A 27,341-nucleotide genomic window follows, 5' to 3' on the forward strand; every position below is an offset into this window, starting at 1 on the left:
TTCTGATAAGGACAGGAACAATGGTCATAACATTAACAACACTTGCCTCCTTAAGATAAGTTGCTGTATCTTGGATAAAAAGGTAACCCTATATCTAGACGCGTTTAATCCTTGCTCTAAATGTATACAATGTTTCAATGCCAACACATTTATGAGGAGGTTTTATGGAGTTATTGGATTTTATGGAGTAATCTGGTTCAGAGATACAAAGGACATTCTTCTGCTCAGGGCAGCAGAAAGCGGGAACTGCAATTATTTAAGGAGATGGGACAGATGCATTAAAAAGAAAAGACATGGATGGCAAGGAGGCGGCTGGTGCCTCCCTGCTGCTCCCCAGAATCGCCTTCCTTGACGCCTCACCCCACCCGGAATGCTGCACACAAATTCAGCCCACTGCAGGGGACAGCTACCTACCGAACTGGAGAGGCCACACCTTGCAGTTTCCAACAAACAGGGCCAGAGGCAGCAGCCGCGCTCTCTAGCATGAATGAGAGCAGCTGACATGGAGAGATGACTCAGGCACGTGTTGTCTTGGAAGATCACGACCTCACTCTCATCATCCCATAGCCCATCCTAAAGTTAACAGTTCTACTCTTCGGGACCACAACTTCCTAGGGTGGGAAACAAATTCTGGACCCAATGCCTAGCTGCCCAGGCTGAGCTCATCACCGCACTGATACCATCAAAGCCACATCAGGACATCAGCAGATACCCGGCAAAAAGCAGCCACCCTCTGAAACGTGGGCTAGAAGCCATATTTAGCTCAGCTTTGCCCCTCTTGGCCTGAAATCTATCTTTTCATCCAGAGGAAGGTCTCCAGGGAGGCCCTTTCCCCTCACTTTGTTCTTCCTTTCTCCACCCATTCTATTTCACTTCCAGGGAAGGGCAGGAACTCAGGAATGGCTTGATCAGGGAGGAGACCATGGCTTTTTGTCCTGGTCCCAGCTCAGTTCCATGCTGTTCACTCCTGGGCTCTTCCTCAGGTACCCAAGTCAGCAGGTACACATGGCACCCTTCCTCTCGCATGCTGGAAGCAAGGGTCAGGTGTGCTGTGCTGAGAGTGAAACACCAGAGACGGACCTATCAGAAATCTCTCCTGATATCCAATTTCCAGGTTTCCACCTCGAATATAACCCCCCTCCCCCCCAAAAAAAGCAACAGGCCAATATCTCAAATGGTCATCCCTCTTCAAAATTAAGAAGGAACACATACATACTTGTAAAAACAGGAATGGGTTGAGAAGAAAGATTTTTTTATTCAATCAGCCACTGAATAAATGTAAGTGCCAGGCACTATTCCAGATGCAGGGGATATGAGATGAACAGGCAGTGAGGACCTGGGTTCACACAGGGCACTGTCCTAGCAGGGGAGACAGCTTCAAGTTACAACGACCTGGGGTTCAGATTTTACACTTGGTGAATAGACAAGATACCCTCCCTCATGAAGTCTACATGCTGAGACCAGAGAGGAAAGTATAAACATAGAATCAAGGGCATATATAATCCATGTGGGGTGACTCCTGGGTTTTTTTTTTTTTTTTTTGGTCTTTTTAGGGCTGCACCTCATGGTATATCGAAGTTCCTAGGCTAGGGGTCAAATCAGCCCTACAGCTGCCAGCCTACGCCTCAGCCACAGCAACACCAGATCCCAGCCACATCTGCGACCTACACCACAGCTCAGGGCAATGCCAGATCCTTAACCCACTGAGTGAGGTCAGGGATTGAACCCGCGTCCTCATGGGTATTAGTCTAGTTCGTTACCACTGAGTCACCATGGGAACTCCAGGGGGTGACTCTTTATAAGCAGAACTGCAAGCTCCTTGGAGCAGACTCCACTGGTAACTCGTCCATCAGTTTCCTACAGCACCCCACACAAAAAAGAAGGAAAGGTACATGCTAGCCCCTGCGTCCTTATTAAGCCCCCCTCCTTCCCTACATTAAACTACACACTGTCTCAGAGCTGAGACTCTTCCATAGCATCTTGCATTTCCCACAACATCAAACACGGTGACTTGTACATAACAGCACTCACTAAATCATGGTTTATCATTGCTACACTGGACTGGGCCACCTTGGCCTCGTGTTGATCCCACGAGTCAAACAGTTTTACTTGTTGCACCCAGATCAGAGTTCTGAAGTTGGTTCGCTTAGAAAAACAAATTCTATTCCTTACAAGATCTGGGTTATAACTAGATTTTGGAGCCCTCACAAAGATGTCCAAAGCAGATCCATCCTGGAGGTGAGTGGTGATGGCTGGGGCTGTGGAGGATACAGGAGGATGGTCCATGGAAGGATGTTTGGTGGTTTTACTTGTCCAGAAACATGCACACTTGGTAGGTTCTGGAGACGCCCAAGTCCAATTTGGAGAAGACGAGTATATAAAGACATGTAGGTCTAGAGAGTGACTTTGAACTGGAAGTAATTCTAAAAGCTTTTCTAAGAAACTGTCATCAACTTTTCTGTCTTTTTTAAACTGTCCTCAGAACCATTTTAAGACCATAGAAAGTGGTTGTCAAGGACTGTGGGGAGAAGGGGACGTAGAGAGGGGTTGGTCACAGGTCCAGGGTTTCATGTTGTGGTAATGAAAATGCTCTGGAATTGGATAATGGTGATGGCTGTGCAAAAGATGAATACACTAAAAAACAAAACGCAACAAAAACCTTTAACCGTATACTTTCAAATGACTGATTTCATGGTACATGAATTACATCCCAATTTAAAAAACCTGAATGATCTAGCTTTCATCTGATTTTTTGAATTTGCACCTCACTCGGCCAAAATTTAAAGGGAGTGCTGTCAAGCTAAAGCTCAGTTCATTCTAGAAGCATTCCTCATCTCCCTGAGTTATCCGTCACCTAGCTTTCTGCTCACCCTCAATCCCCATGGACATACAGTCAAGTGAAAACCCTAAGAAATGCTAAAAATATCCTAACAATATGCTCACTTCGGATGATGTTTAGAAGGTTTTCATCTCTATTTTAAATGTTAACTATTGGGTGAAGCGAGTATTACGTTGACAGTATAGTTCAATATAAGGGGTTTTCAGCAGCACAGCGATCCTAGACCCCAAAGACAGCGACAACTCAATACTCTCCTGGGAGGCCGGAGCACCACGCCGCCCTGTCGTGGTAACAAGGGCGCCACCGCTTTCCTTCCCACTGTCTTCCGCAGGCTCTTTCTAGGAACTTGCTAAATTCTCACCCCCAGATCAATTCCCAAATTGGCTGCCGAGCACAATTTAAGAATTTATCTCATGCACAGCACCTCACACAGTATTTTGTAGAAAGCAGGCATACAAAATACACAAAAAATGCTCCTGGAATAAAATCATTCTCCTTTCAGAAAGGAGCGGCATGGGATGGATGTGCCAACCGTCTCTGCAGAAGGGCACAGAGACTGGTGAACGCCAATGTCACTGGTCAGAAACCGGGACACTCAATGCCCACAGGAAGCGGGGACAAAGCTTTAAATAGATGACGCTTATCAATTAACAAGGAAGGGAACATACAGCTTGTGACCTACCCACTGCTGGCACTAATTCACATCGCTATGATGTTTCTTTGAAAAAGCAATAAAGGAAGGAACACACACATCTACTCAATGAACGTGAGTGCGTTCTTATTTTTACAGAAAAACCTCCAAGTAGCAGTGAGAATAAACCAGCGCCCAAGAGTCATGTGTTTAATTCAGTATCAAAAGACATGAATGCAGGGCGTTCCATGGCCAAATGCTGAAATGGATCACAACTTTTTCTTAAAGCATTTTTGTTAACGCCTGACTGAGTTACATTCTCTAGACTAAGCACGCAAGCAGGAAAAAAAAAATAATTTGCTTCTCCTTCGGACAGGGTCAAGGCAAAGGAAGCCCCTTCCCTGCCTTACGCTGACGACAAATAATTATTCCATAATAAACATGCCCTCAAATTTTTCAGTCATCTAGGAAAGACGCTAGGGATTGGTGTAAAATAAACAAACGCACTGATTCCTACGATTTTTTTTTTTTTTTCACTTAGAGCAACAACTTGGGCCTGGACATTGAACTGTACCTTTTCTTCAGTGCACTTTTCAAATGATAATTTCTTCCACTGTCACCATTAAATCTTAATCCATTCCAGCTCCTTGCATGGGTCATTGAGTCTATATGTACTGCTGTTATTTTAAAATGTTTCCCCTTGGTAGGGAAAGAGGGGGAGAAAAGATGTTGAGGGCCAGATGGGCCTCTTCACAGTTCATTTATCAAACCTAATACGCTGGGCTCCACCCTCCTCTCACTCGCGACTGCGGTTAAACTTCCATATAATTTGGTAATCATTTTCATTATCAGAGAGTGACCCTAAAGCAGCCTATCCTGGGACACCCGGCCCCTGCAGCTGCTCTTTTTCTGCCTTTTCCTACAGTAGACCCTAAGAACCTCCGAGTTTATTAGCTGCAGACTGACCTTTGGGCTGCAGAGGTCAAGAAGGGGTCAGATCAGAGGGCTTGCCCAGTTCTTTAAAAGCTATAACAAGCTGTCCATCAGGCAGAGTGGACTGTATAAACAAAGCCCAATCTTCAGAAATTCTGTACCACTTCTGTTAACACTTACCCTGCATTCACACGGCTTCTCCCGACGTCCTGCGGATCATTCAACTCCGGGGAAGTGAATAGACAGCCCTAATAAGCCTATTTGGAGAGGGTTGTTTATGGGATTACCGGGCTCGGGGAAGGAAACCCGCAGCACTCAGATGTGCCTCTAGAATCCCAGGGTTGGGTGACACTGTGACAAACTCGGTTACCCCCGAGTCAGGCAGAATTGACACTTTCCTCCAAAAGCGAAATTACAGGGAACATATGCTTTCAGTTTAAGAGACTTCAGCGGGTCCCACATAAGGGCTCGGCTCCTGGCCTGAGCTCGAGACAAATATTTTAAAACCAAGTTACAAGTTTCGCTTAAAATCGGCTCCCTAATGTCATTAACATAAACGACCCTGCTGAAGGGAGCCGGCAGGGGCGGGGCGGGGGGGGGGGGGAGTCTTTATTACCGCAGACGCATACTGGAGTTACTGCGGGCGGCGGTGGCGACGGCGTCTCAGGTGACCTGAATTTCTCGAAGTTGTACTCCTCCTAATGCATTCTCTAACGTGCAATAGCGGGTAATTAGAGTCATCTGTATTTAACTTGCAGAGGAAAAAAAAAAATGTCTATTATCTAATCTAACTGATCCCCTGATAGCTTTGATGAGAGTAAAATACTGTAACCCACTGCCTGGCCCTGGGCGAGCGCTAATTATTATCTGTCAAAGCACATTTTTCCTCGTGTAATTCCAGAGTACACACCAGGCCAACCTCGGCAACACAGGCAGCTCGGTGAGCGCTGCCGGGATGTTTTATAACTTTCACCACCGCGCGCCTGATGGCTACGCGAGGTGATGCCTGATTCCAGACGGCCAGAGGAAGCTTTGATGAGGAAAAGAAAGGTGCATGGTAAGCCTCTGTTTATACAGATCATATGGATGGGTCTTTCAGCTGGGTCACCGGGATGGGAAACATCAAATGGGGCTGGGGAAGGATTATGGTTATTTAATACGCTGAGGACACTTCTCTTCTGAGCTCTCAAGACACCACCCTCTTGAAATTTGCTTTCAGGTGTTTAGTTTTAAGGGGGTCTGTGCAGTGTCAGCTGCTAAGCTCCTTCTCGTCTCCTCCTCTGCCACAAAGGGCTCGAGAAGTTGTGTTTCAGATGCTAGACTACATCAACTTCAGCCCTGGCTCCAGCTCCTGATTAAATTGTTAGCAGTTAAGGGCCAGAGAGGCTGAAACCAGACTCCTTTGAAACAGGCCGTCTTGGCCATGCTGTCTGAGGAGCTGGTGTATTAGGAAATTATTGTTACCAAGCCAAAGGCACTCAACAGAAAACATCCATTCTCAACCCTTCATCTGGCTGTGCTGGCTCTGGAGGGGGTGGGGGGTGTGGGTGGGAGAAAGTTTACAGGGGAATTCCTTTCTTTCTCTCTCTCTCTCTCTTTCTCCCTTTCCTATTTACTAAGAATTGCCAAGGGGAAAAGCTAGAAAAGGTCAAAAAGAGAGAGCAAGAAGCCTCTCAGATGTCCCTTCACTGATACTGTTATTTAATGAATGTACATACGTCCAATGGCAACACAAAGAAAATTTAATTATTAAAACTTCGACTGAAAATCATTTCATTACTATAGTTAAAACTATCATTTACCCCGACCCCCCTAGAAAAAAAGGGGCAGGGGGAGAATGTCATTGGGAATTTTTAAATTATGGTTTCAATGCAAGTCTGAATTTAGAGACAACACACGTATTTGAAAAAGCAGCTTCCCAATACCCAGTCAGAATGGATGGTCCACACGCTGAACTGCCCCCTTTCTTGGAAAAGGCTCATCTTCGGCCTCATTCAGGCCAATCTATTTTTATGATAATTGTCACTAGTAAAGCCATCAATTATTGTAAATTCTGTTGCATGAACTCATTTGGAGACTATTACGGCTATCAATAAACGTTCTTAACTCCCAGGCACACAGAATTTTTGAAGCATCATGCTGACAGGAAACCCAGCATCATTTTCCTGATTCCTCTCCCTCTTGCTTAGAGACAGATGGTCATTCAACAATGCACATGACACACCTAAAGGGTAACTTTAGCAGGTGAGGGAACTAGTTCCAGGCTTCTACCCATCTACTGTTTTTCAAAGAAGAGCAGCATAATAGGATATTTAGTCTGCAAGCATAAATTCTGTAAAAGCTGATGATCTGGAGAAAGTTGCTACCCGTAACAGCTTTCTAACCACAGGTTAGAAAGTCCACGTGGAAAGAAACTAGGTGGAAGCCAAAGTCACATCTACTTGGTCAATTCTAAACATGAGGTTGATGAAGAGACTACTTGCAAGCGCTCTGCCTCCTGAGAGGTGTGACAGAACTGCGTGGATTTCCCAGACACCTGCCCCAACTAAATGGCAATACTTGTCTTCTAGACTGTCAATGAGAAGGTTCTTCAGCATCAGGGTCTTACGTTACCCGATGCTCCAGATGCAAACACTGATGCTAAAGGTTAGATTCAGGGATCAATTCATATACACACACAGAGGCCATCATGGATGGTTACAACAAATGAAGGTACCACGTTCAGGAAAGCTACCTTTGGCTGAAAGCATCTGTACCACGCATCTTTCTCAAGGCCCCTCCGATGAGAGGGATGAGACCGGCCCTCAGGAAGGGCTTGGCCACACAAAGCCATGGTTTTCCAGGGACAACAAACCCCGTTTCATGATAGAACTAACCTGGCATGCCACTCCCTCCTCAGGTTCTGGCGAGTGGTGAGCACGGCTAGGATGGCAGTCAGGATGTCACTGCTCTGTTCCACAGGGGCCCCCTCTCTTCTAACTTCACGAAGCACAGCACGGGTCTGGAAGAAATGATGCCCCAAAAAAGAGAGAGAAAAAGTGAAAAATTAATAATAAAAAAAGCCCATAAGCAAATAGGGACAGTAAATCAATGGCTTTTTTATTACAGTTCCCCTGCTAACAAATCAATACAGTAAATGATGGTCAAAAATGGCCAGCATATATTTTGTATGTAATCAATGTACATGGCACATAAGGTAAACTCTAAAGCTCCATTGCCTTAAGTAACACATCAAAGTACTGTGCATTCCTGCTCTCATTTTCCCTGGGAATTGCCGACCAAGAGCTATTGTTAGACATGATTTTCACGTAGGCTTCACTGTGTGTTGTTTGTTTGGCCTTTTAAAAAAGGGCCGTCTCTGACTCTCCCTCTCTCTGGTTCCTGCCACCCAGCTGAGGCTTACTGACTGCACTGCTTCTCTTATTTGAATCCTTAATTTCTATTTCCAACCATGTCAGAATTTTTTTTCTTTTCTTTTTTCTTTTTTTTTTTTGGCTCACTCACTTGCCTTGCTTGTTGCAAACCAAGAGCTTGCAAAGAAAGAAACATTAAGAGCAAAACAAAACAAAATCAAAGAATAGTGCATCTTCCTGCATATCCTTCCAGCTTTGAAAAGCCACTGCATAGTTCAAATATGTACAGGGATTCTTGTGCACAGTAGACTTATGATTTGAGGAAGAATAATTTATTCTACAGTGAAGGCTATGGTCCCTGAAAAAAAACTTAGGCTCACGGGTAAGTACAAAAACACTCATGCCTCCACCTAGCCCTGGGACATGTCAGATGCTGCTTTTTAGAAGCAGTTGAAATCCAAGCATATCCCACCCTGCTCACTCTAACAAGTAGCACTGCATCAAAACTCAAATCTGCAATTGTCATTTCCACTTTATGCACAACTCACCTCTGCAGGCGTATTTTAAACATACAAATTTCTGCAACACTAGAAAAACAATTAAGAAGACAATGGAAAGGACTCTGCTGGGGCTTGAAATCTAAGTCAGAGTTCCCTTGGGGCTCAGCGGGTTAAGGATCCTGCATTGTCACTGCTGTGGCTCGGGTTGGATCCCTGGCCTGGGAAATTCCACATGACACAGATGCAGCACGTGAAAGAAAGAAAGAAAGAAAGAAAGAAAGAAAGAAAGAAAGAAAGAAAGAAAGAAAGAAAGAAAGAAAGAAAGAAAGAAAGAAAGAAAGAAAGAAAGAAAAGGGAGGGGGAGGGAAGGAGGGAAGGAGGAAGAAAGTTTTGATCACGGAACTTTCCATCACATGTATTCATCTTTACGTAACTGGAATAGAAATCTTTAGGCTTTCTATATGTTTTCTTGTTTAAAGAGAGCAGGGCTTCTTTGGAGATGTTATAACAAAACCAAGGTGGTAAAGGGAATAAAATCGCCACTGTCTCTGGTTGCTTGGTGTCTTCCTTATTTAACTGATGCCAATGCCTTCATTTACTTGAAAAGCAGACACAAAATCTGATTGTCACGTATCTTGAAATGCTCCTTCTTTACTCCTTCCTCTCTGCTATTCGGTGGTGTATACCTAATACCTTCGTGACAACCTTGAGAAGAGGTTGTGGTGAGCGTTTGCTGTTCCGGTTATCTTCCATCCATACCCCATCACCCTCTCCTGTAACCACACCCAGATCTCCTTGTGGAGAAGTCTTTTACTGTTTGTAACCTTAGATGGACCATCAACCAACATGCCCTGCTCTCCCCTCATCAAGGATGTGGACCAGGCCAACCTAATTGTCTTTTCCAGGATTTTAGACACTTAAGAATGACAAAGGGAGTTCCTGTAGTGGCACAGTGGAAACGAATCTGACTAGTATCCATGAGGATGTAGGTCAGATCCCTGGCCTTGCTCAGTGGGTTAAGGATCTGGCGTTGCCATGAGCTGTGGAGTAGATCACAGATACGGCTCAGATCCTGTGAGGCTGTGGCTGTGGTGTAGGTCAGCAGCTATAGCTCCAACTCCAATTGGACCCCCAGCCTGGGAACCTCCATATGCTTCAGGTGCAGCCCTAAAAAAAAAAAAAAAAAAAGCATGACAAAGAACAGAGGAAAATGTGGAGGCAATTTATGGATTTCCTTAGTTCCTACCACCTGTGGTTCTCAAAGTATTCCCAGTTTCCTGACCTTCCCGAGTACAGATCCTTCTTTCTTTTGAGACCTTGAGTTATCCAATATCCTTTCAATGAAGTCCCATTTTGTTCAAATCCAGCGGAATCTGTTCCTGGTTGCTTAGAGGCAAACACCCTGATACAGATAAGCCTGGAATTGGTATCTCCATGGTAAAGGATCCAAGAAAGCCTGACGAGCACCAGCCAGGACAAGGACCCTGGTCTCTGCCTCCAAGGCCCAGAATTACAGCCTCTGTACCCGCAATATACCTAGTTGGACACTCAATGAGTTCCTGGGGCGATCACATTTTTGGCCCTCCAGCACAGGGAGGAATGAAGGCTGGGGTTTTCTAGGCGATTCTACTGCAAGAAGCCCAAGCTCCAAATGGCTAAAGCAGGAGTTGCAAGTTCCAATACCCTTGAGCACCAGGAAGGTAACAGGAACGAGTTAAGTAAAATTCCTGAAAAGAGCACACGCTCTGCCCAAAAAGACAGCTGCTATTCAGCACCCACCAACTCTGCTGTTCAAAAAGCTCTTTCCGTGGTGACAGATTCATGAGTTTTCAAAATAAACAAGAAATCTAGTTGTTGTTGTTGTTTAATGTGAAAACTCCTAATAAAATCCTGATAAAATTTTAAATGTTAGATGGAGTTCCCACTGTGGCACAGTGCATTAAGAATCCAACTGCAGCGGCTTGGGTTGCTACAGAGGTGTGGGTCCAATCCCCAGCCATTCGCAGTTAAAGGATCCAGTGTTGTGGCAGCTGCGGCTTGGATTCAATCCCTGGCCCAGGAACTTCCATATGCCATGGGTGTGGCTGTTAAAAAAAAAGTCGGAAACAAAAATGTTTTATGTTTTACTTTCATAGAATTTTTAAAGGTTACGTTCCATTTACAGTTATTATAAAATATTGGCTATATACCCTGTGTTGTACAAAACATCCTTGAGCCCATTTCACACCCAGGAGTTTCGCTACCCCATGTTGGCCCCCTCAAATTTTTACAAAATACTGTATGGCCAGACAAGAAACAACAGTGGCTACACAGAACTCAGGCAGCTGCCAATTTGCGACCTCCACTGTAAAAGATGCCTAACTTCAGATCGGTCCTGTATCAATAGCCTGATGATACCCCTGCTCCTTGCCTGTGATAACCTACTTCGTGTACTTAACGTCCAAAGGGACCTCAAAAAGTCATGCTGTTTATCACTACGTCTGCAGGTACCCAAACACGCTTCAGATAGAGAACAAAGTATGTATCTAGATGGCTCCAAAAACACGATGAAAATAAAATTATTTCTCCATTTGGCCGTATGAAGATAACTTTAAGAAAAGTCATGTATCTCTTCTTTGCCTTTCCAATCGTTTCAGTTTTATCCAGAAGCCCTTGTTTTCCATGGATCTTGAACAGCCTCTAAGGGGGAAGGAGGAAGGACGGAAGAAAGAGAGTTTTGTGAGAGCAGGAGACCGTGTCCATTTGGTTCACCATGGTATCCCCTCTTCTCGCTATTATTAATAATAAATGCTTGTCGAATTAGGAATAAAAGAAGGAACCTGGAGTTCCTGTCGTGGCTCAGCGGAAATGAAACTGACTAGCATCCATGAGGATGCAGGTTCAATCCCTGGCCTCGCTCAGTGGGTTAAGGATCCAGCGCTGCCATGAACAGTGGTGTAGGTCGCAGACATGGCTAGGATCTGTCATTGCTGCGGCTGTGGCACAGGCTGATAGCTATAGCTCTGATTCAACCCCTAGCCTGGGAACCTCCATATGCTTGCTGAAGGTGCGGCCCTAAAAACACCAAAAAAAAAAAAAAAAAGGCACCTGAAAAACAAGTATTACAAAAACTAAGGGCAATAGAGGACTGTCTTAAGAAATTATTATTATATAAGGTTAAAACTCATCAAATAGATACACTAAGAAACAGTTATGAGCTCAGCCAAGAAGCCCTCTTCACTTCACAAAAGGATTCACTTCGGGGTTTATTTAAATAACTCGGTTCCTCTAGTTGAGAGTTTCCCAAACTTCATTCATTCTAGCTCAGTCTCATAAATCTTGCTGGATTTGTGCGTAAGGTATATAATACTTAATATTTTTCTTTGGGAAGTTCCCCAATGGTTTCTGGTTAGGACTCAGTGCTTTTACCACTGCAGCCCAGGGTTTAATTCCTGGTCTGGGAACCAAGATCCCACATCAAGTCGCTGCATACAGCCAAAAAATGCGTATTTTTTTCTTTAAATTGGTCTATATTTTAAAAGAGAAAATGGAGTTCCCATTGTGGCTCAGCAGTAAGGAACCCTGCTAGTATCCTTGAAGATGGGAGCTCACTCCATGGGTTAGGGATCCAGTGTTGCCATGAGCTGTGGTGTAGGTTGTAGATGTGGCTCAGATCCTGCGTTGCCATGGCTGTGGTGTAGGCTAGCAGCTGCAGCTCCATTTTGAACCCTGGCCTGGGAACTTCCATATGCCCAGGTGCAGCCCTAAAGAAACAAAAAGAAAAAAAAAATAGAAAATGAATTCTGTTCAAAAGAAAGATGACAAACCAGTGTTACTGTTCATAAATGAGAAGATAACCGTAAAAATAATATATTAAAAACAAAGTTATATGTTTATTTCATTCTAGATGGATATGCTTGCTTGCTAAAGGTTCTGACTAAAGCTTGCTTCCTCTTTGTAAAAGAAGACACTACCAAGTGCCAGGAGAATGTTAGAGACATATCAGTCTAAATGAAGACCCCCTTGACATAATTGCAGGGATCCAGGGACTGAAAAGGAGCCGAAAGAGGGAACGACTTTCTCCCTGCGCAGGGTCCTAGAGCGCCACCTAGCTTCACCCCAGGTAATGCCATAGTCCATATCCCGGGCTCTGGATGCACTCTCCTATAGCAATGGTTTTCCAACACTTCACAGATAAACCTCTCTTCTCCCTAAATGTATTCTTTTTTTTTTTTTTGTCTTTTTGCTATTTCTTTGGGCCGCTTCTGCGGTATATGGAGGTTCCCAGGCTAGGGGTCAAATCGGAGCTGTAGCCACCGGCCTACGCCAGAGCCACAGCAACGTGGGATCCAAGCCGTGTCTGCAACCTACACCACAGCTCACGGCAACGCCGGATCGTTAACCCACTGAGGAAGGGCAGGGACCGAACCCGCAACCTCATGGTTCCTAGTCGGATTAGTTAACCACTGCGCCACAACGGGAACTCCCCTAAATGTATTCTTAAATAAAACTCAATATACAAAACAAACTGGAGCAGTTGTCACTGAATCTTTGAAGCTATGGAGGACATGGAGGTTCTCCCTCTGTCACGGGGTATCTCTGCAAAACCCCAAGGAGCTAAGAAACATAATTTTCCATCCTCAAGCCAAAAGTCTTTAAAAGAGCAGACAAGTTTTTAAAAGTTTATACACTGCTGGTGGGAATGCAAAAGAGTGCCATTCCAGTAAAGAGTCTGACAGTTTTTTATAGAGTTACATGCACACACTTAATATATCACCAGCAACTCCATTTCTAGGGATTTACCTAAAGACATAGACTTATGTTCATACAGAAACATGTATACAGACTTTTTTTTCCCCCTTGGGGTTGCACCCACAGCACATGGAAGTTCCCAGGCTAGGGGTCGAATCAGAGCTGTAGCCACTGGCCTACACCACAGCCAACAGCAACGCCAGATCCGAACCACGTCTGCAACCTACACCACAGCTCACAGCAATGCCGGACCCTTAACTCACTGAGCAAGGCCAGGGATCGAACCTGCATCCTCATGGATACCAGTCAGATTCATTTCTACTGAGCCACAACAGGATCTCCTATACAGAGGTTAATAGCAATTTTATTCGTAATCGCCAAAAATTAGAAATAACCTAAATGTCCTTCAAAGAGGGTAGGGATAAATTCAGTGATTCAGCCATACAATGAATCGCAAAGTCATTATGCTGAGGGAGAGAAGCTGGTCTCCAAAGATAAAAAACTGCATGACTCCATTTATCTGACATTCTGGAAAAGGCAAATTGTAGGGACAGAGAGAAAACCAGTGAGGAAATTTTTCAAATGATGGAACTATTCCTGTATCCTGATTGTGGTGGTGATTACAGGAGTTTATACATATGTTAACACTACAGAACTGCATATTCAAAAAAGTCGGCTTTATCGTAGGTAAATTTTATGAAATTTAATTTTTAAGATTCGTTTTCATCACAATTTTAGGACAAGAAAAAATTAAAGAACAAGTTGTCATAGAAATACATCTAGGAGTTCCCGTGGTGGCGCAGTGGTTAACGAATCTGACTAGGAACCATGAGGTTGCAGGTTCGGTCCCTGCCCTTGCTCAGTGGGTTAATGATCCGGCGTGGCCATGAGCTGTGGTGTAGGTTGCAGACTCGGCTTGGATCCCGCGTTGCTGTGGCTCTGGCGTAGGCCGGAGGCTACAGCTCTGATTCGACCCCTAGCCTGGGAACCTCCATATGCCGCGGGAGCGGCCCAAGTAATAGCAACAACAACAACAACAAAAAGACAAAAGACAAAAAAAAAAGAAAGAAAAAAAGAAATACATCTAAAAGGTAAGTGGTTATTAAAACTACAGGAAAACACATCTGGATTATAAAACAAATTCTGTTGCAAAAAATTTTAAGATAGTGGAAAAAGATGGGTGAAATTAGATTGAGCATTCACCCTACATTGAGAATGGACCCTAAAATATAAATTATATATAATTTAATTAAATGAAAGATTAAATACAGATTATATATAATTTATCTAAAATATAAACATAAAATATAAATTTCATAAAACTTAGAGTCAAAAGAAGTCCTCACACAAAAGGAAATTTGCCAGCACCAAAGAGCATTCTTTTTAATAAGTATTACATATTTATATATAATATAATATATATGCTTAAAATAGTGTTGGCTCCTCAAAAGTTGACTTTACACAGGAAATGTCACCTTCTCATCAGTGGCAATGCAGAACTGTCTTCAAAAAAGTACCAATTTTTAAATAGTCTCCTATGACCAAAAACACATTCTCCCTCTCCTCCCCCCAAAAATATAGGGAAAGTCAACCACAGGTTTAGGCGTCATGCTCTAGAGGTTAAATTTCACTTCACTAGTCATTCTTTTTCAGCCAAAATCTATGGAAATGCTGGCTTATCAGGAAAAGACTAAGGCTACTCTTAAGAGAGCTAGCTGTCCAAATCCCAGCTGTCGCCTCCTAGTTAGAGCCTTTTCTCTGCAGAATGAGATGACCACAGAACCTGCCAGTGTGTGTGTGTGTGTGGGGGGGGGAATTCCTGAAAGGCCTTGTTCCCCAATACTATGCCACTATGATGGTGATTTCATCTTAACTCACTCACCACCCTTGTGCCAAGCTGTGTGATTTTAGCAAGAGGATTCCTGAGAGTGTCTATGACTTTAAATGAAAACTTTCAAAAGGAAATCGGGCAACCACTGGAACCGCCACAACCATAAGGAGCTTCTTTCTACCAGAAGCCAGAGGCATCCTCTTTTGCCTAGCCCCAGTGGGAGAAAAGCTTTATCCTTCGAGGTTGGGTTTTATTCTTAGAATCAGCCCTGATTTTACTGGACTTCTCTCCATTAGGAGACTCTCTCTTAAAGTGACCACCCAACACCTGCCCTATTTTGTTTTGGCTTGGTTTAGTCTTTCTAGGGCCGTGTGGCATATGGAAGTTCGAATCAGAGCTGTAGCTGCCAGCCTATGCCACAGCTGTGCCAGATCTGAGCTGCGTCTGCGACCCACACCACAGCTCACAGCAATGCCAGATCCTTAACCCACTGAGCAAGGCCCAGGATCAAATCCGCATCCTCAGGATACTACTTGGGTGTTTTCTTTCTTTCTTTTTTTTTTGTCTTTTCTAGGGCCACACCCTCGGCATATGAAGGTTCCCAGGCTACGGGTCTAATCAGAGCTATAGCCAACAACCTATGCCACCGCCACAGCCACGAAGGATCTGAGCCGCGTCTGTGACCTACACCACAGCTCACGGCAAAGCCAGATCCTTAACCCACTGAGCGAGGCCAGGGATCGAACCCACAACCTCATGGTTCCTAGTCGTGTTCATTAACCACTGCACCACGACGGGAACTCCACGACTCGGGTTCTTAACCTGCTGAGCCACAACAGGAACTCCCTGCCCTGTCGTTCTTAGTCTCCTATGAGGGTTCCTCATTCCGGGACCCTCACCTGTGGTTGGCCCAGGTCTCTGCCCTTGGTTCTCCTCTCATCTCTCCTGCTTGCTCTCCCTGTGGGTGATCTGCCCTACCAACGGCTTTATAGGTCTCTGAAGACTGAAGACGTCCACCAGACGTCTCTGCCCAGCTCCAGCCCCTCAGAGCCTACGGCTGGCTAGCTCTCCTCCAACAGCCACCGCAAACATGGCATCTCAACCTCCACCTGTCCGCATCTCAACTTCGGTTTTGCTCTCAATGACCTTCCTCTTCATCAACCTGGTCCTTCTCCCTCTACTGCCCTAGAATGACACACGACACCACGATCAGTGCAATCACCCAACCCAGACATCTAGAAACCGTCCGAGGCTCCTCCCTTTCCTTCCTCTGCACTCCCTATACCCCAACATCAGCTCCTGTCATTCCTCTCTTCAATGGCTCCGACTTATTTCTTCCCCGCTGCCACAGGCTTAATTCAGGCCGTCTCTCACCTGGACCATGAAATGGCATTCAAACCAGTGTGTCTGTGTCAATCTTACCTCTTTTATGAATTTGGCTGCTACAGCAGAAGAACATCAAGGTCAAAAGAGACAAAGAGCTGAGTTCCCGTCATGGCTCAGCAGAAACGAATCCAACCAGCATCCATGAGGATGCAGGTTCGATCCCAGGCCTTGTTCAGTGGGTTAAGGGTCCATGTTGCCATGAGCTGTGGTGTAGATTGCAGACATGGCTTGGATCTGGCGTTGCTGTGGCTGTGGTGTAGGCCAGCAGCTACAGGTCCAATTCGACCCCTAGCCTGGGAACTTCCACATGCCGTGGTGAGGAAAGAAAGAAAGAAAAGAAAAGAAAAGAAAAGAAAAGAAAAGAAAAGAAAAGAAAAGAAAAAAGAAAAGAAAGGAAGAAAGGAAGGAGAAAGAAAGAAAGAAAGAAAGAAAGAAAGAAAGAAAGAAAGAGAGACAAGAAGCTTCAACCTCCAAAACCCCACCTAAGCCAGAGCAGCTCTGTTTATATATCCTTCAGTTATTTCATTTGCGAGACCCCCCCAATTTTTTTTATTTTATTTTATTTTTTTGTCTTTTTTTTTTTTTTTTACTATTTCTTGGGCCGCTCTCCCGGCATATGGAGGTTCCCATGCTAGGGGTCGAATCAGAGCTGTAGCCTCCGGCCTACGCCAGAGCCACAGCAACGTGGGATCCGAGCCGCGTCTGCAACCTACACCACAGCTCACGGCAACACCGGATCGTTAACCCACTGAGCAAGGGCAGGGACAGAACCCGCAACCTCATGGTTCCTAGTCGGATTCGTTAACCACTGCGCCACGACGGAAAATCCCAATTTTTTTTAAAAGTTCATATTCCTTAATCTGGAAAAAAAAAAAAAACAGAATTTTTTTTTTTAAATCTTAACATGGCCCTGCTTACTTCTCAAATCTTAGTTCCTCCTAGCTTCTATTTCATATAAAACTAATTTCAGTTTCCTGAAAATACATGGCTAGTCTATTCTATATACTTACTTGTACCTGGATGGATATCTTACCAGTAACTACCAGTTCTTTAAGAAACATCTCAAGTGACACCGCCTCTGTGACATCTTCCAGGAACCATGACCTTCCACCAAATTAAGTAGAGTGGATCACCCCTTCTTATGTGTCACCCCTAAGCATCTCAAAAACCATGGCATATTCCACTGCAATTATTCATTCCTCCTCCAGCGTCTGAACTCTATTAGAACAAATAGTTGTCCATACCTATTTCTCCTTAATATCTTCCAAGGTGCCAAGTTTGGCACCATATCATTGAAAGCAGACTCTGGCTAGATGCTTGTTGAACAAATGAATGAATAAATGAAACCAAATGACGTGTCAGAGCATGTCTAGTGAAAATGATGACACAAACCAGTCACACAAGATCAAAAACAATATGTGAAACAAGCTTTGGTTTAATTCAAACCGTTCCTGAAGATAAGTCTAAAATTTAAAAAAAAAAAAAAAGTAAAACCTGTTTTAAACAATGGCATCAAGAAAAAACCAGTATATGCAATCAATCCCTAGGTGACGACTTAGATGGGCAATATTCATCTGGATGGATGTCTCTGAAAACATGTAATTTTACCACACCAGGATCACATTTAATCCATGCATACTCTCCTAATAAGCCAAAAGAAGAAGACTCACTTTGTCCATCTCAGTAGAGAAAACTAGTTTGGACTCTGGCAACCCACAACATTCTAAGGACCTCCCAGAATTCCACAGGCTCAAAACTTAAGCATGAAAGATGAAGTTAAAAAATCCAGACCTTTGGGGGCTGGGGGTGGGGGGAATGAGATATTGAGAATGAGGAGAAAAAAAATCAAAACCAAAATTCTCAGGTTCCAGGAAGCCTTGAATTTTAAGTATAAGTTTCGCATCTTTCTTGGGGCAAAATCTCCCTATTCTGAATTCATTCAATTAAAACAAATTAAAGCAATTCACCGAATTCTCGTTGGTTCTATTTTTACATTCAATAACTTTCAGTATGGCCTATTTCTAGGGCACCAGAAAGCAAGCATATGTGGACATATGTGCCACACCCAGAATGTGTAGCCTCTAAGGTTTTCAGACAGGAATCACTCTGAAGTAAAAGCAGAGTTACTGTAGTTATTCACGACTAGTAATGGTACATAAGTCTTCAATTCTTTTGGTTCCTTTGTGATTTGGAGTAACCGCTTCCCACAGGTCTTCAGCTCCAAAACCTGGACTTCATTCATCCTTTGTACAAATCAGAGAACTTGGTCTAAGCGAATGCCCACAAACAGGGGGCAGTCCGCAAATCCGGCTGGTGGTCCCTCCGCTTAGTTCACTGGGGGCGGTGTGGGGGGGGGGGGGAATCTGCTGCTGTTTTGCCAAAATCCACATAAACACCAGGATGCCAGAAGTGCATACCTTTTCCACTTTTCCAACATCTCCCGACCCTCAGCCCCACCAAAAAAAAACGTCCTACAGTCCTGGTGGGAAAAATGCCATTCCTAACACTTTTTATGTGCAGAGCTGCCTCATGTGAGGGTTGTATTTCCCCTCTACACACACGAATTACAAAGATATGCTCGGACTGATAATAAGGGCTAAAGGTTCAACTTGTGAAGAAACTTGGTTTAAGATGTTATCAGCTGGGAAAGCTATTTCCTCACATCGGCATTGCCACGGGCTGTCAAAAACCCAACCCGGGCTCCCCTCTTCAAAAGTCCAGGAACACGTTTTTTTTTTCCTTTTTTTCTTTCTTCCCCCTCCCCCGCTTTTTTTTTTTTTTTTTAAAGAAGAAAGGCACAGAACCCACTGAGATAGCCTTAGTCCCATCAAAGAGAGGTCGATCCCGGGTCTTCCTTCATTTACTGATTGTCAGTTTAGGATGGCCCTTTTGTGAGGCCTCCGCAGTGCAATGCTGAGTGATGCCTTCACATTTTCTAAACTGGACTGGGCACCGCCGACGATTTCCAGCGTGCCTGGATCCACAGCCCAGCAGAACAAATAAACATTCCTCCCAGCCTTTGTGCCTACTTTATCTCCCTCTCCGGGAGCAAGAGGGTTTGGGGGTGCTAATGTTTACACAATGTTAAAACTTTCTTCCCCCTGTTTCCGGAATGTGAGAAGACACATCCTGGATGACCTCGGCTGAGAGATAACACCAAGTCACCACTGGGTGCCCGTCTACTGGACCACTTAAGGCTGCCGTCTTCAACCCTCCCTCCCCCATGCCTCACGGCCTTACCAAGGAGGACGGGAGATAAGCTGGGCTGTCTTGCAAGAGAGGCACAAAGGCAGAGGTCTCCAAACGGCTGCCAAGAAAGCAGCCTTTTATTTCCACCTACAGAGATGTTTGGTCTGTTTATCGCCAAGACCCACTTTCTGTGAATGAACATCTCAGCAAAGTTTACCAAATGCATGCTCAAAAATATACCCACAAGACATATTTTGGTGTTTTTCTCCTGTGTCCTATTTTTTGTTTCTTTTTAGGGCCACACCCGCTGCATATGGATGTCCCAAAAGCTAGGGGTGGAATCAGAGCTGCAGCTGCCAGTCTATACCACAGCCACAGCCAAGCCAGGTCAGAGCTGCATTTTCGACCTATACCACAGCTCATGGCAATGCGGGATCCTTAACCCACTGAGTGAGGCCAGGGATAGAACACGTGTCCTCATGGACACTAGTCGGGTTCACTACCGCTGAGCCATGACGGGAACTCCCCACCTTGTATCCTACCGAGTTGAGGGAGTTGGCTGAGTGGAATCGAGAATGTCTGTGGGAAAAGAATTCAGGGAAAATGTTCCTTTGAATGGTTTCCTCACCTGTCGAAGGGTATGTGTAAGCACAGCACCTAGAGCTCTTGTGACAATGACATGAGATCATCCAGCGAGAGCACTTTGCCCAATGCTTGGCACATACAGAGTCTCAGCACATATTAGAAACTGTTATGATTCATCAGCAGCATTAGATGTTGAAAAAATTGGGGGAAAAGAACACCGAAGTTAAGGGCTACTGATTTTTTAAACCCTGACATACCACAGCCATCAATGTGAATAATTACTTAATGTTTTTCCCAAAGCACTTTCATAGTTCCTCCCATTTTTCACCTCCTACCAGTATAGAAATCACTCTACCTGATGGTTTCACTAAAAGCTACAGAACCACAGCCACCTGCCTGGCACTGCGATAACTCTCAGGACAGTCGTGGCAGTGACCACTGGGATGGTGAGGCCACTGGAGGAAGAGGCCCTGCCCCAGATGTTGAACCTGGGGTGTCAGCCAGTGAGCTGAAGGGTCTGAGGCCTAGACCCTCAGAACCGAGTTGGCAACTTTGATGTGGATGAGGGTGAAAAATGATCCACGTGTGTGTCAGAGAAGGCAAGAAGGGAGGGAGGGAAGGAGAGAGGGAGGGAGGAAGGAAGAAGGAGGGAGGGAAAGAGGAAAAGAAAGAAGGAAGGGAAGGAGGGAGGGAGGGAGAGAAAAAAGGAAGAAAGAAAAGGAAGAAGGAGAGAAAGCAGGAAAGAGAAAGAAGAGAAGGGAAGGAGGAAAGAGAAGAAGTAAAGAGAGGAAAAAAGGAAGCAAGCAAGAAAAAAAAAGAACAAAGCAAGAAAAAAGAAAAAGAAAAAAGAAAGAACAAAGACAAAGGGAAGGAGAAAAGAAGAGAAAGAAAGAAGAAAGAACAAAGCAAGAAAAAAGAAGGAAAAAAGAAGAAAGAAAAAGAAAGAGGGAAAAAGACGAAGAGGGAAAAAAAAAGCGTTGTTTATAGAAGCCAGCTGCTTGGGCCCTGGCGCCAGCAGCTCCTCATCCTGCTATTTTACGCCTGCAACCCCACTGCCCCACTGGCACAGGTACAACTAAATGTTGACTTCAATGCTTCAGAGAGCACTCGACTGATTTTGAACATGATTAATTGCCAAAGACATGGCTGGCCATATGGAACAGAGAAAGCATCAAGTAATTCATACTTCTGTATGTGATCGCTTGGCCCCTGTTGTTTTAATGTACAGGAAAGAGCTAGTATAGCACAGCCCTGGTGTCTTGCCCCTGACAGCCCATTAAGAAATCTCAAAGCACCTAGTCGAAGTTATGCTGTTGGCTTTTCAATAGCAGCCTAATAAAACAGAAGCCAAGCTTTCCAACCAGTCTTAAATCTTTCACATACAGTACATTAACTAGTGGGGCTAAAACAACGGGCTTCTTATGATAGGAAATGGGATTTGATTTCTAGGCTCTGCATACTTACTGAAAGCCTCTTTTTGACCTTTATGGAGTTTGCAACATCATTGTTCTTCCCCCCCGCCCCCATTTTCCAAGGAGCCTAATAGATGCGTGTGTTTCAGCAGCGTCTACACTTAGTCACTATTACATGTAGCCTCTATAAGAAAGCTGATTCAGAGAGGTGAAAGAAACAGTGTAATTATTCTTGCCCAGAGAGCCCGGGAATCATTCCGGCTTCTGAAGCGTGTGCTTTCTTGAGAAACAAGGAGGAAAAAAAAAAAAAAAGAAAGCTATCCAGGAGGGGGAAAAGCCCCACAAACACACCCTCACCTCCCTCTCCCATCACTCTGTGAAATGAATCCCTTCGACGTGGGAAAGAGTATCCATTTATTTTCCAGTTGTTCCACTGCTGGCTCTGGGTGACACTCCACTTCAGGCAAAGGGGGAAGGTGCCAGCCACCTCAGGTGCCATTCTATCCCACCTTACAGCCGCTTGGCTTTATCCATTACAGAAATCTTCGCAGACTGTTCCGTTCTGTCTACAGGGAATAGATATACATTTCCACAATGTTTTCCTTTCAGGGATTTCCAAATGACAGCACGAAAAACTGTAACACCCTCAGTAGTTTCCTTTGTCAGTTCTGACACGGGTTGGTGCGGATGACTCTGTTGGCACTTCTCATTAGAAGATATTTATATAATGTCTCATGTCTCGGGATTTTTAGGTGTTGAAATTATTCTTGCACCAGAAGACCCCATATATGGTCAATTCCACTTGACTGCCTATTCATTAGCAGAGCTGTAATTGCCTCTACTGCTGAAATGAGCTAACAGCCCACTGAGAGCTCTAAGCCAATGGGAAATTCGCTGCCTCCCAGCTACCCTGCCCTGCCTTCGAAGGTGCTGGTGTTTTCCAGAACGAACAATCCAACTGATGAACAATACCGTGAAACACTGAGCCTGAGCAGGACACTTGGAAGAAAGAAGGAGCAAAAGCCTTGAAAGGGACTCAGTGATGTGGCGAGGACACAACAGCAAGATTTCTACAAAGACAAGAGAGTGTTTCCATTGACTGCTGTCCTCTGGGGATTTTGTTGTTATGAGAGCATGCTCTCGAAGGTATGAAGGTAACGCGATTCCCATTTCACAGACGGGAAAACTGAGACTGGGAAGGTGAAATGAGTAAAGGCACATTAGTGGCAGAAGTCCTAACATGCCGATTCTTTACACTTCTAGCTGACTGCTCCCCTCAATAGAAGCCCTAATAGGTAATACATAAAAGGGCTATGGATAATATTTTATATTACATACATACACCTAATAAAAACTAATACACATAGAAGTACCTTTCTCAAGTCTTATCCGTGGAAACAAACCTCCCAGAGCTGCAAAAACTTCAATAGAGAAAACAGAAAGGCTTGACGACAACCACGGCACAGAGCGGCACCGCTCAGATCTAGAATTAAGTTCGGCCACACATATACATCTCACATAATGAATACGACGATGACAGCCAACCTCTCTCTGGTGACTTCCACAGGGCCTTGCCTTATCTCGGTCTTTTCATCAAAAGCTATTCACCCTACAAATAAAAGCAAGAACCCTCCCGATGCCGCCACGAGACACACACACACACACACACACACACACACACACACACACACACACGCCCACAGTTCCCAGCCGCCTCAGACTCTCACTGCGCTCATCTATTCGTTGTGGGAACTGTTCATTGACGGTGAAGAATGACTAGCGACACCAAGCGCTAAGTAATTGAGCCACGGATGATGTTTGGCCTCAAAGTGGCTCAGCGCCTTCCAATCCTTGGGCCAGTGAAAAGTTACCCAAGATCCCCGTCGGATCAGCTCCCTCCTTCCCCCCCCCCAAACATCAGCAGCACAAAGGCCCAAGTGGTCTGTCACGCACACTGGATTATATGAAGTGTAAAACATTGGGGGAGAAGGGGAGGGGGAGGAGGAGCCCTTTGAAAAGGGAACCGGGGCGGGGGGTGGAAAAAGAAATCACACTTGCAAGGGGATCCAGCTGACAGCTCGGTCCCTAACAAGTGAGACAAGTGAATATGTTTGGGAACTTTGTGATGCAGGAAGAGTGCGGGCCTTTTGTCTGCAGCCCTACAGTGTGTCTTTAACCCAACTGCTGCCTGCATCACTGAACATATGTTTTCTACACAGGAACTGAAGCAGAAAAGGCTCTTTGTTATAATTCACTCCTTTGTAGATATGGGTTCCCCCGCCCCGTCAGCCCACCCCTTCTCAGTAACATCCCAACCGCAAGCCCTCGGGAGAGCACAGCCCGAATGCCCAGCTCAGACCCTTCGACGGAACCCAGACTGAGAGCTGCTCCCCACAATGGGAGACTAAGGGCAAGAAGTGCATTTAGTTCGTGCTCACTATGTGTCCGGCATCTCGACGAGCGTTCTATCAACATGGTCGCATGCCATCCAAAACACAACCGTATAAGTGGCACCTTTCTTTTTGACATGAGGTAACTGAGGCATGGAAACAGTAGAGGACTCGCTAAAGCCCCAAGGGAAGGGTCCCATCTTAGACATGTGAAGCTGGAAATGCCTGGGGGACACTTAGTGGACAGGGGTCTGGAGCATGAGAAAAATCTATGTCGGAAGGGAAGATCTGGGGAAACCACACACACACACATATACACATGCGTGCACGTAGGCACGCGTACACACCAACCATTCTGCACTTTATTGGTTTCTTTGGCTGTGCCCCCAGCATGTGGAAGGTCCTGGGCCAGGGAATGAACCTGCGCCATAGCAGTGACCCGAGCCACAGCAGTGGTAACACTGGATCCTTAATCGCTAGGCCACCAGGGAACTCCGATTCGTGCTTTAAATCGTCGCTGTATCTGAGTTGGGATCTGGATGGCACAGAATTTAAGTGAAGCATATACAGCAGGTAACGAAGGAAATACCACGGGTGGAGAATCAGGAGGCCTCTCTTCCCCTGTGGATTTTAGGATGAGGAGAAAGAACGCGGGTTCTGGAGTCCAACAGTGTTCGTAGCTGAATCGGCCATGGGCAAGGGACATACCCTCTCCGTACCCATTTCCTCAGCTGTAAAATAAGGGTATTTCTTTTGTTGTTGTTGTTGTTGTTGTTGTTGTTGTTATTGTTGTTGTTGCTATTTCTTGGGCCGCTCCCGTGGCATATGGAGGTTCCCAGGCTAGGGGTCTAATCGGAGCTGTAGCCACCGGCCTATGCCAGAGCCACAGCAACGCGGGATCTGAGCCGCGTCTGCAACCTACACCACAGCTCACGGCAACGCCGGATCCTTAACCCACTGAGCAAGGGCAGGGACCGAACCCGCAACCTCATGGTTCCTAGTCGGATTCGTTAACCACTGCGCCACGACGGGAACTCCTTTTTTTGTTGTTGTTGTTGTTGTTGTTGTTGTTGCTTTTTGTTGTTGTGTTGTTGTTGTTGTTGTTGAAATAAGGGTATTTCTAGCCCCTGGTCAAAGGGCTGACAGGCTTCAATTTTTACACACAAGGCCCTTATCGAATACTGTCTGACAGGCGGTGAACAAGCGATAAATGTTAGTGACTTTAGAATACGACTCACTCAGAGCCACGGTAAAGCTACCAAGATTGTCATTTTTCTGCTACCTCAGCCTTTATTTTTACCTCTCTCCCTGCTCGATGGGAACCACCTCTACCATGTAAGCGGGCACCTCGAACCCAGATGCCTTCTGGGTGGTGACAATGATGGGGATGGTGATGAGAGTGACGACGAGGAAGGCAATGATGACGATGGTGCTGCCGCAGCAGCTCACACTACTGAGCACTTGCTCCATGCCTCGTACTGCTCCCATGCATTATGTCCCTGAATCCTAAACACAAGTCTATGAGATAAAAGTATTATCATCTCCATTTTGCAGATTAAAGAAAAAAAAAGTGAGATCGAGAAACATTAAGCAATTGGCCAAGTTTTACACCAGGAGGAAGAAAACAGAGCCAAGTCTAACCCAGGCATCCAACTCCAGGGACCAAAGCCAACCTGTGTGTAAACTGACTTGCACTTTACAAAGTGCTTGCATGAACATTATCTCATGTAATCCTCATAAAAATTATGTGAGTTAGGCAGACCAAGTACTATCAACCACCTTATTCCAGATCAAAGCTCTGAGGCTCGGCTACACTAGATAACCCATTCAATATCAAAATTAGTATAGGAAGGTGTTCCTGTCGTGGCTCAGTGGAAATGAATCGGACTAGCATCCATGAGGATACAGGTTCGATCCCTGGCCTTGCTCAGTGAGATAAGGATCCGGAGTTGCCATGAGCTGGGGTCTCAGACATGGCTCGGATCCCACGTTGCTGTGGCTGTGGTGTAGGCCAGTGGCTACAGCTCCGATTCAACCCCTAGCCTGGGAACCTCCATATGCCAGGGGGGCGGCCCTAAAAAGAACAACAAAAAAAAAATAGTATAGGAGTCAAACTATGACTGGAAATCAGGAGTTCCAATGCCAGGCCCAATACAATTACACATACAGAACACACTTGTTCTGAAGGCTAATTCCCACATAATAAATCAATCGATCTGCGTCTCAGCTATAAGGCAGCCGTCTGTAAGGCCCTAGTACCTGGCCATCAGGAGCTTGTAATCCAGGTAGGGAAATGAAATATATACATGGGGTGGAGAGTGACCAAGGGAGTTAGGTAAATTAACTGCCGAATTGAATAAAGCGCTTGGAATTGATGTTGATTTATAAACCAGTTACTCTACTAGACTGTCCTGCTCATGGCCTAGCACAACCTTAACATGATCATTTAATCCTGATCTGCTAAGGACTCTTATCCTTTTCATTTTGAGGCGATGAAAACTAAAACGTGGATCTGTGAGGAGAAAGCCACAGCCAATACATTTCACCGTATACACCTGCTCACCCTTTACAAAAAAAATCATATTTTTCTTAAGATTCCTCAGGTCAGAGCTACGTCTCCCTGAAAGGGAGGAGCTCATGCTATTGACAAGGTGACTATTAAAACTCTAAATGAAGTAACAATCTGGTAAGGGAGATAATTCAGTGATGGTCACGTGGGCGGAGGCGCTGCACTTGTCCTCAGATAACATCGACCTGAGACAAACGCGACCCCCGCCGGGGCCCCTCTCCGCAAACACCACTGTCTGCCAAGGCTTCCATGGCAGCATCACTTGCTAGTTGGCACATACCTACTCAGAGCACGCGCGCACACACACACACACACACACACACATACACACACACACAATTTAGGGATGTAGTTGTCAAATAGAAATTCAGGACCTACTTAAGTGCCTACGAAACCAGCACTTTAAGTACATATTAACGGAAGCATTACTGGTAGCTATGAAAAGGAAAACACATTTCAGTGGCCATGTTAAAATATCATCAGAAAGGGATCAGTAACAATAACGAAAACAACAGCAAAAACTACTGGGATGTTTTTACCATGTGCCAAGCAAGCCCTGTCCTCATCACTTTTCACGGAGATTCCGCATTCCATCCTCAGAACAGGTCGGGGAAGCAGGTTTTATTGCCATCCCAGTTTATATAGAAGAAAATCAGGGCAGACAAATATTAAGTAACTAGTCTCAGGTCACACAGTTAGCAAGTGGCGGGGTCAGGGTTCAGGCCTAGGCGGTGTGGGGGGCAGAGTTTACTCCTTTACCCATGAAACATAAACATTGACATAAATGACGTGGAACACTTTCTAGGCTACAGCATCTCATTTAATTCTTCCAGCAACCCCACAAGGGGTTGCTGGTAATATGAGCAAACTCATTTTACAAGCACTCAATCACTGGCCTGGGGTCTCATTGCCAAGGGTGGCAGAGCAAGGGTGGTTAGGGGAACTGGGGTGAATGAGACTAAATTATGGATGATGATTTCGTAACAGACTAG

General features: G+C 45.1%; 1 protein-coding gene across 1 annotated transcript in view; it reads right to left on the reverse strand.

Moving 5' to 3' along the window:
• Window positions 1-27,341, reverse strand: part of FTO (FTO alpha-ketoglutarate dependent dioxygenase) — a 389,974-nt gene that overhangs the window by 161,839 nt on the left and 200,794 nt on the right. The window contains exon 8 of the mRNA XM_047789791.1: window positions 7,280-7,404. Within this exon, the coding sequence (XP_047645747.1) occupies window positions 7,280-7,404 (125 nt within the window). The remainder of the gene's footprint in view (window positions 1-7,279; window positions 7,405-27,341) is intronic.

Source organism: Phacochoerus africanus, chromosome 8 (genome assembly GCF_016906955.1).
Source record: "Phacochoerus africanus isolate WHEZ1 chromosome 8, ROS_Pafr_v1, whole genome shotgun sequence".
Taxonomy (NCBI): domain Eukaryota; kingdom Metazoa; phylum Chordata; class Mammalia; order Artiodactyla; family Suidae; genus Phacochoerus; species Phacochoerus africanus.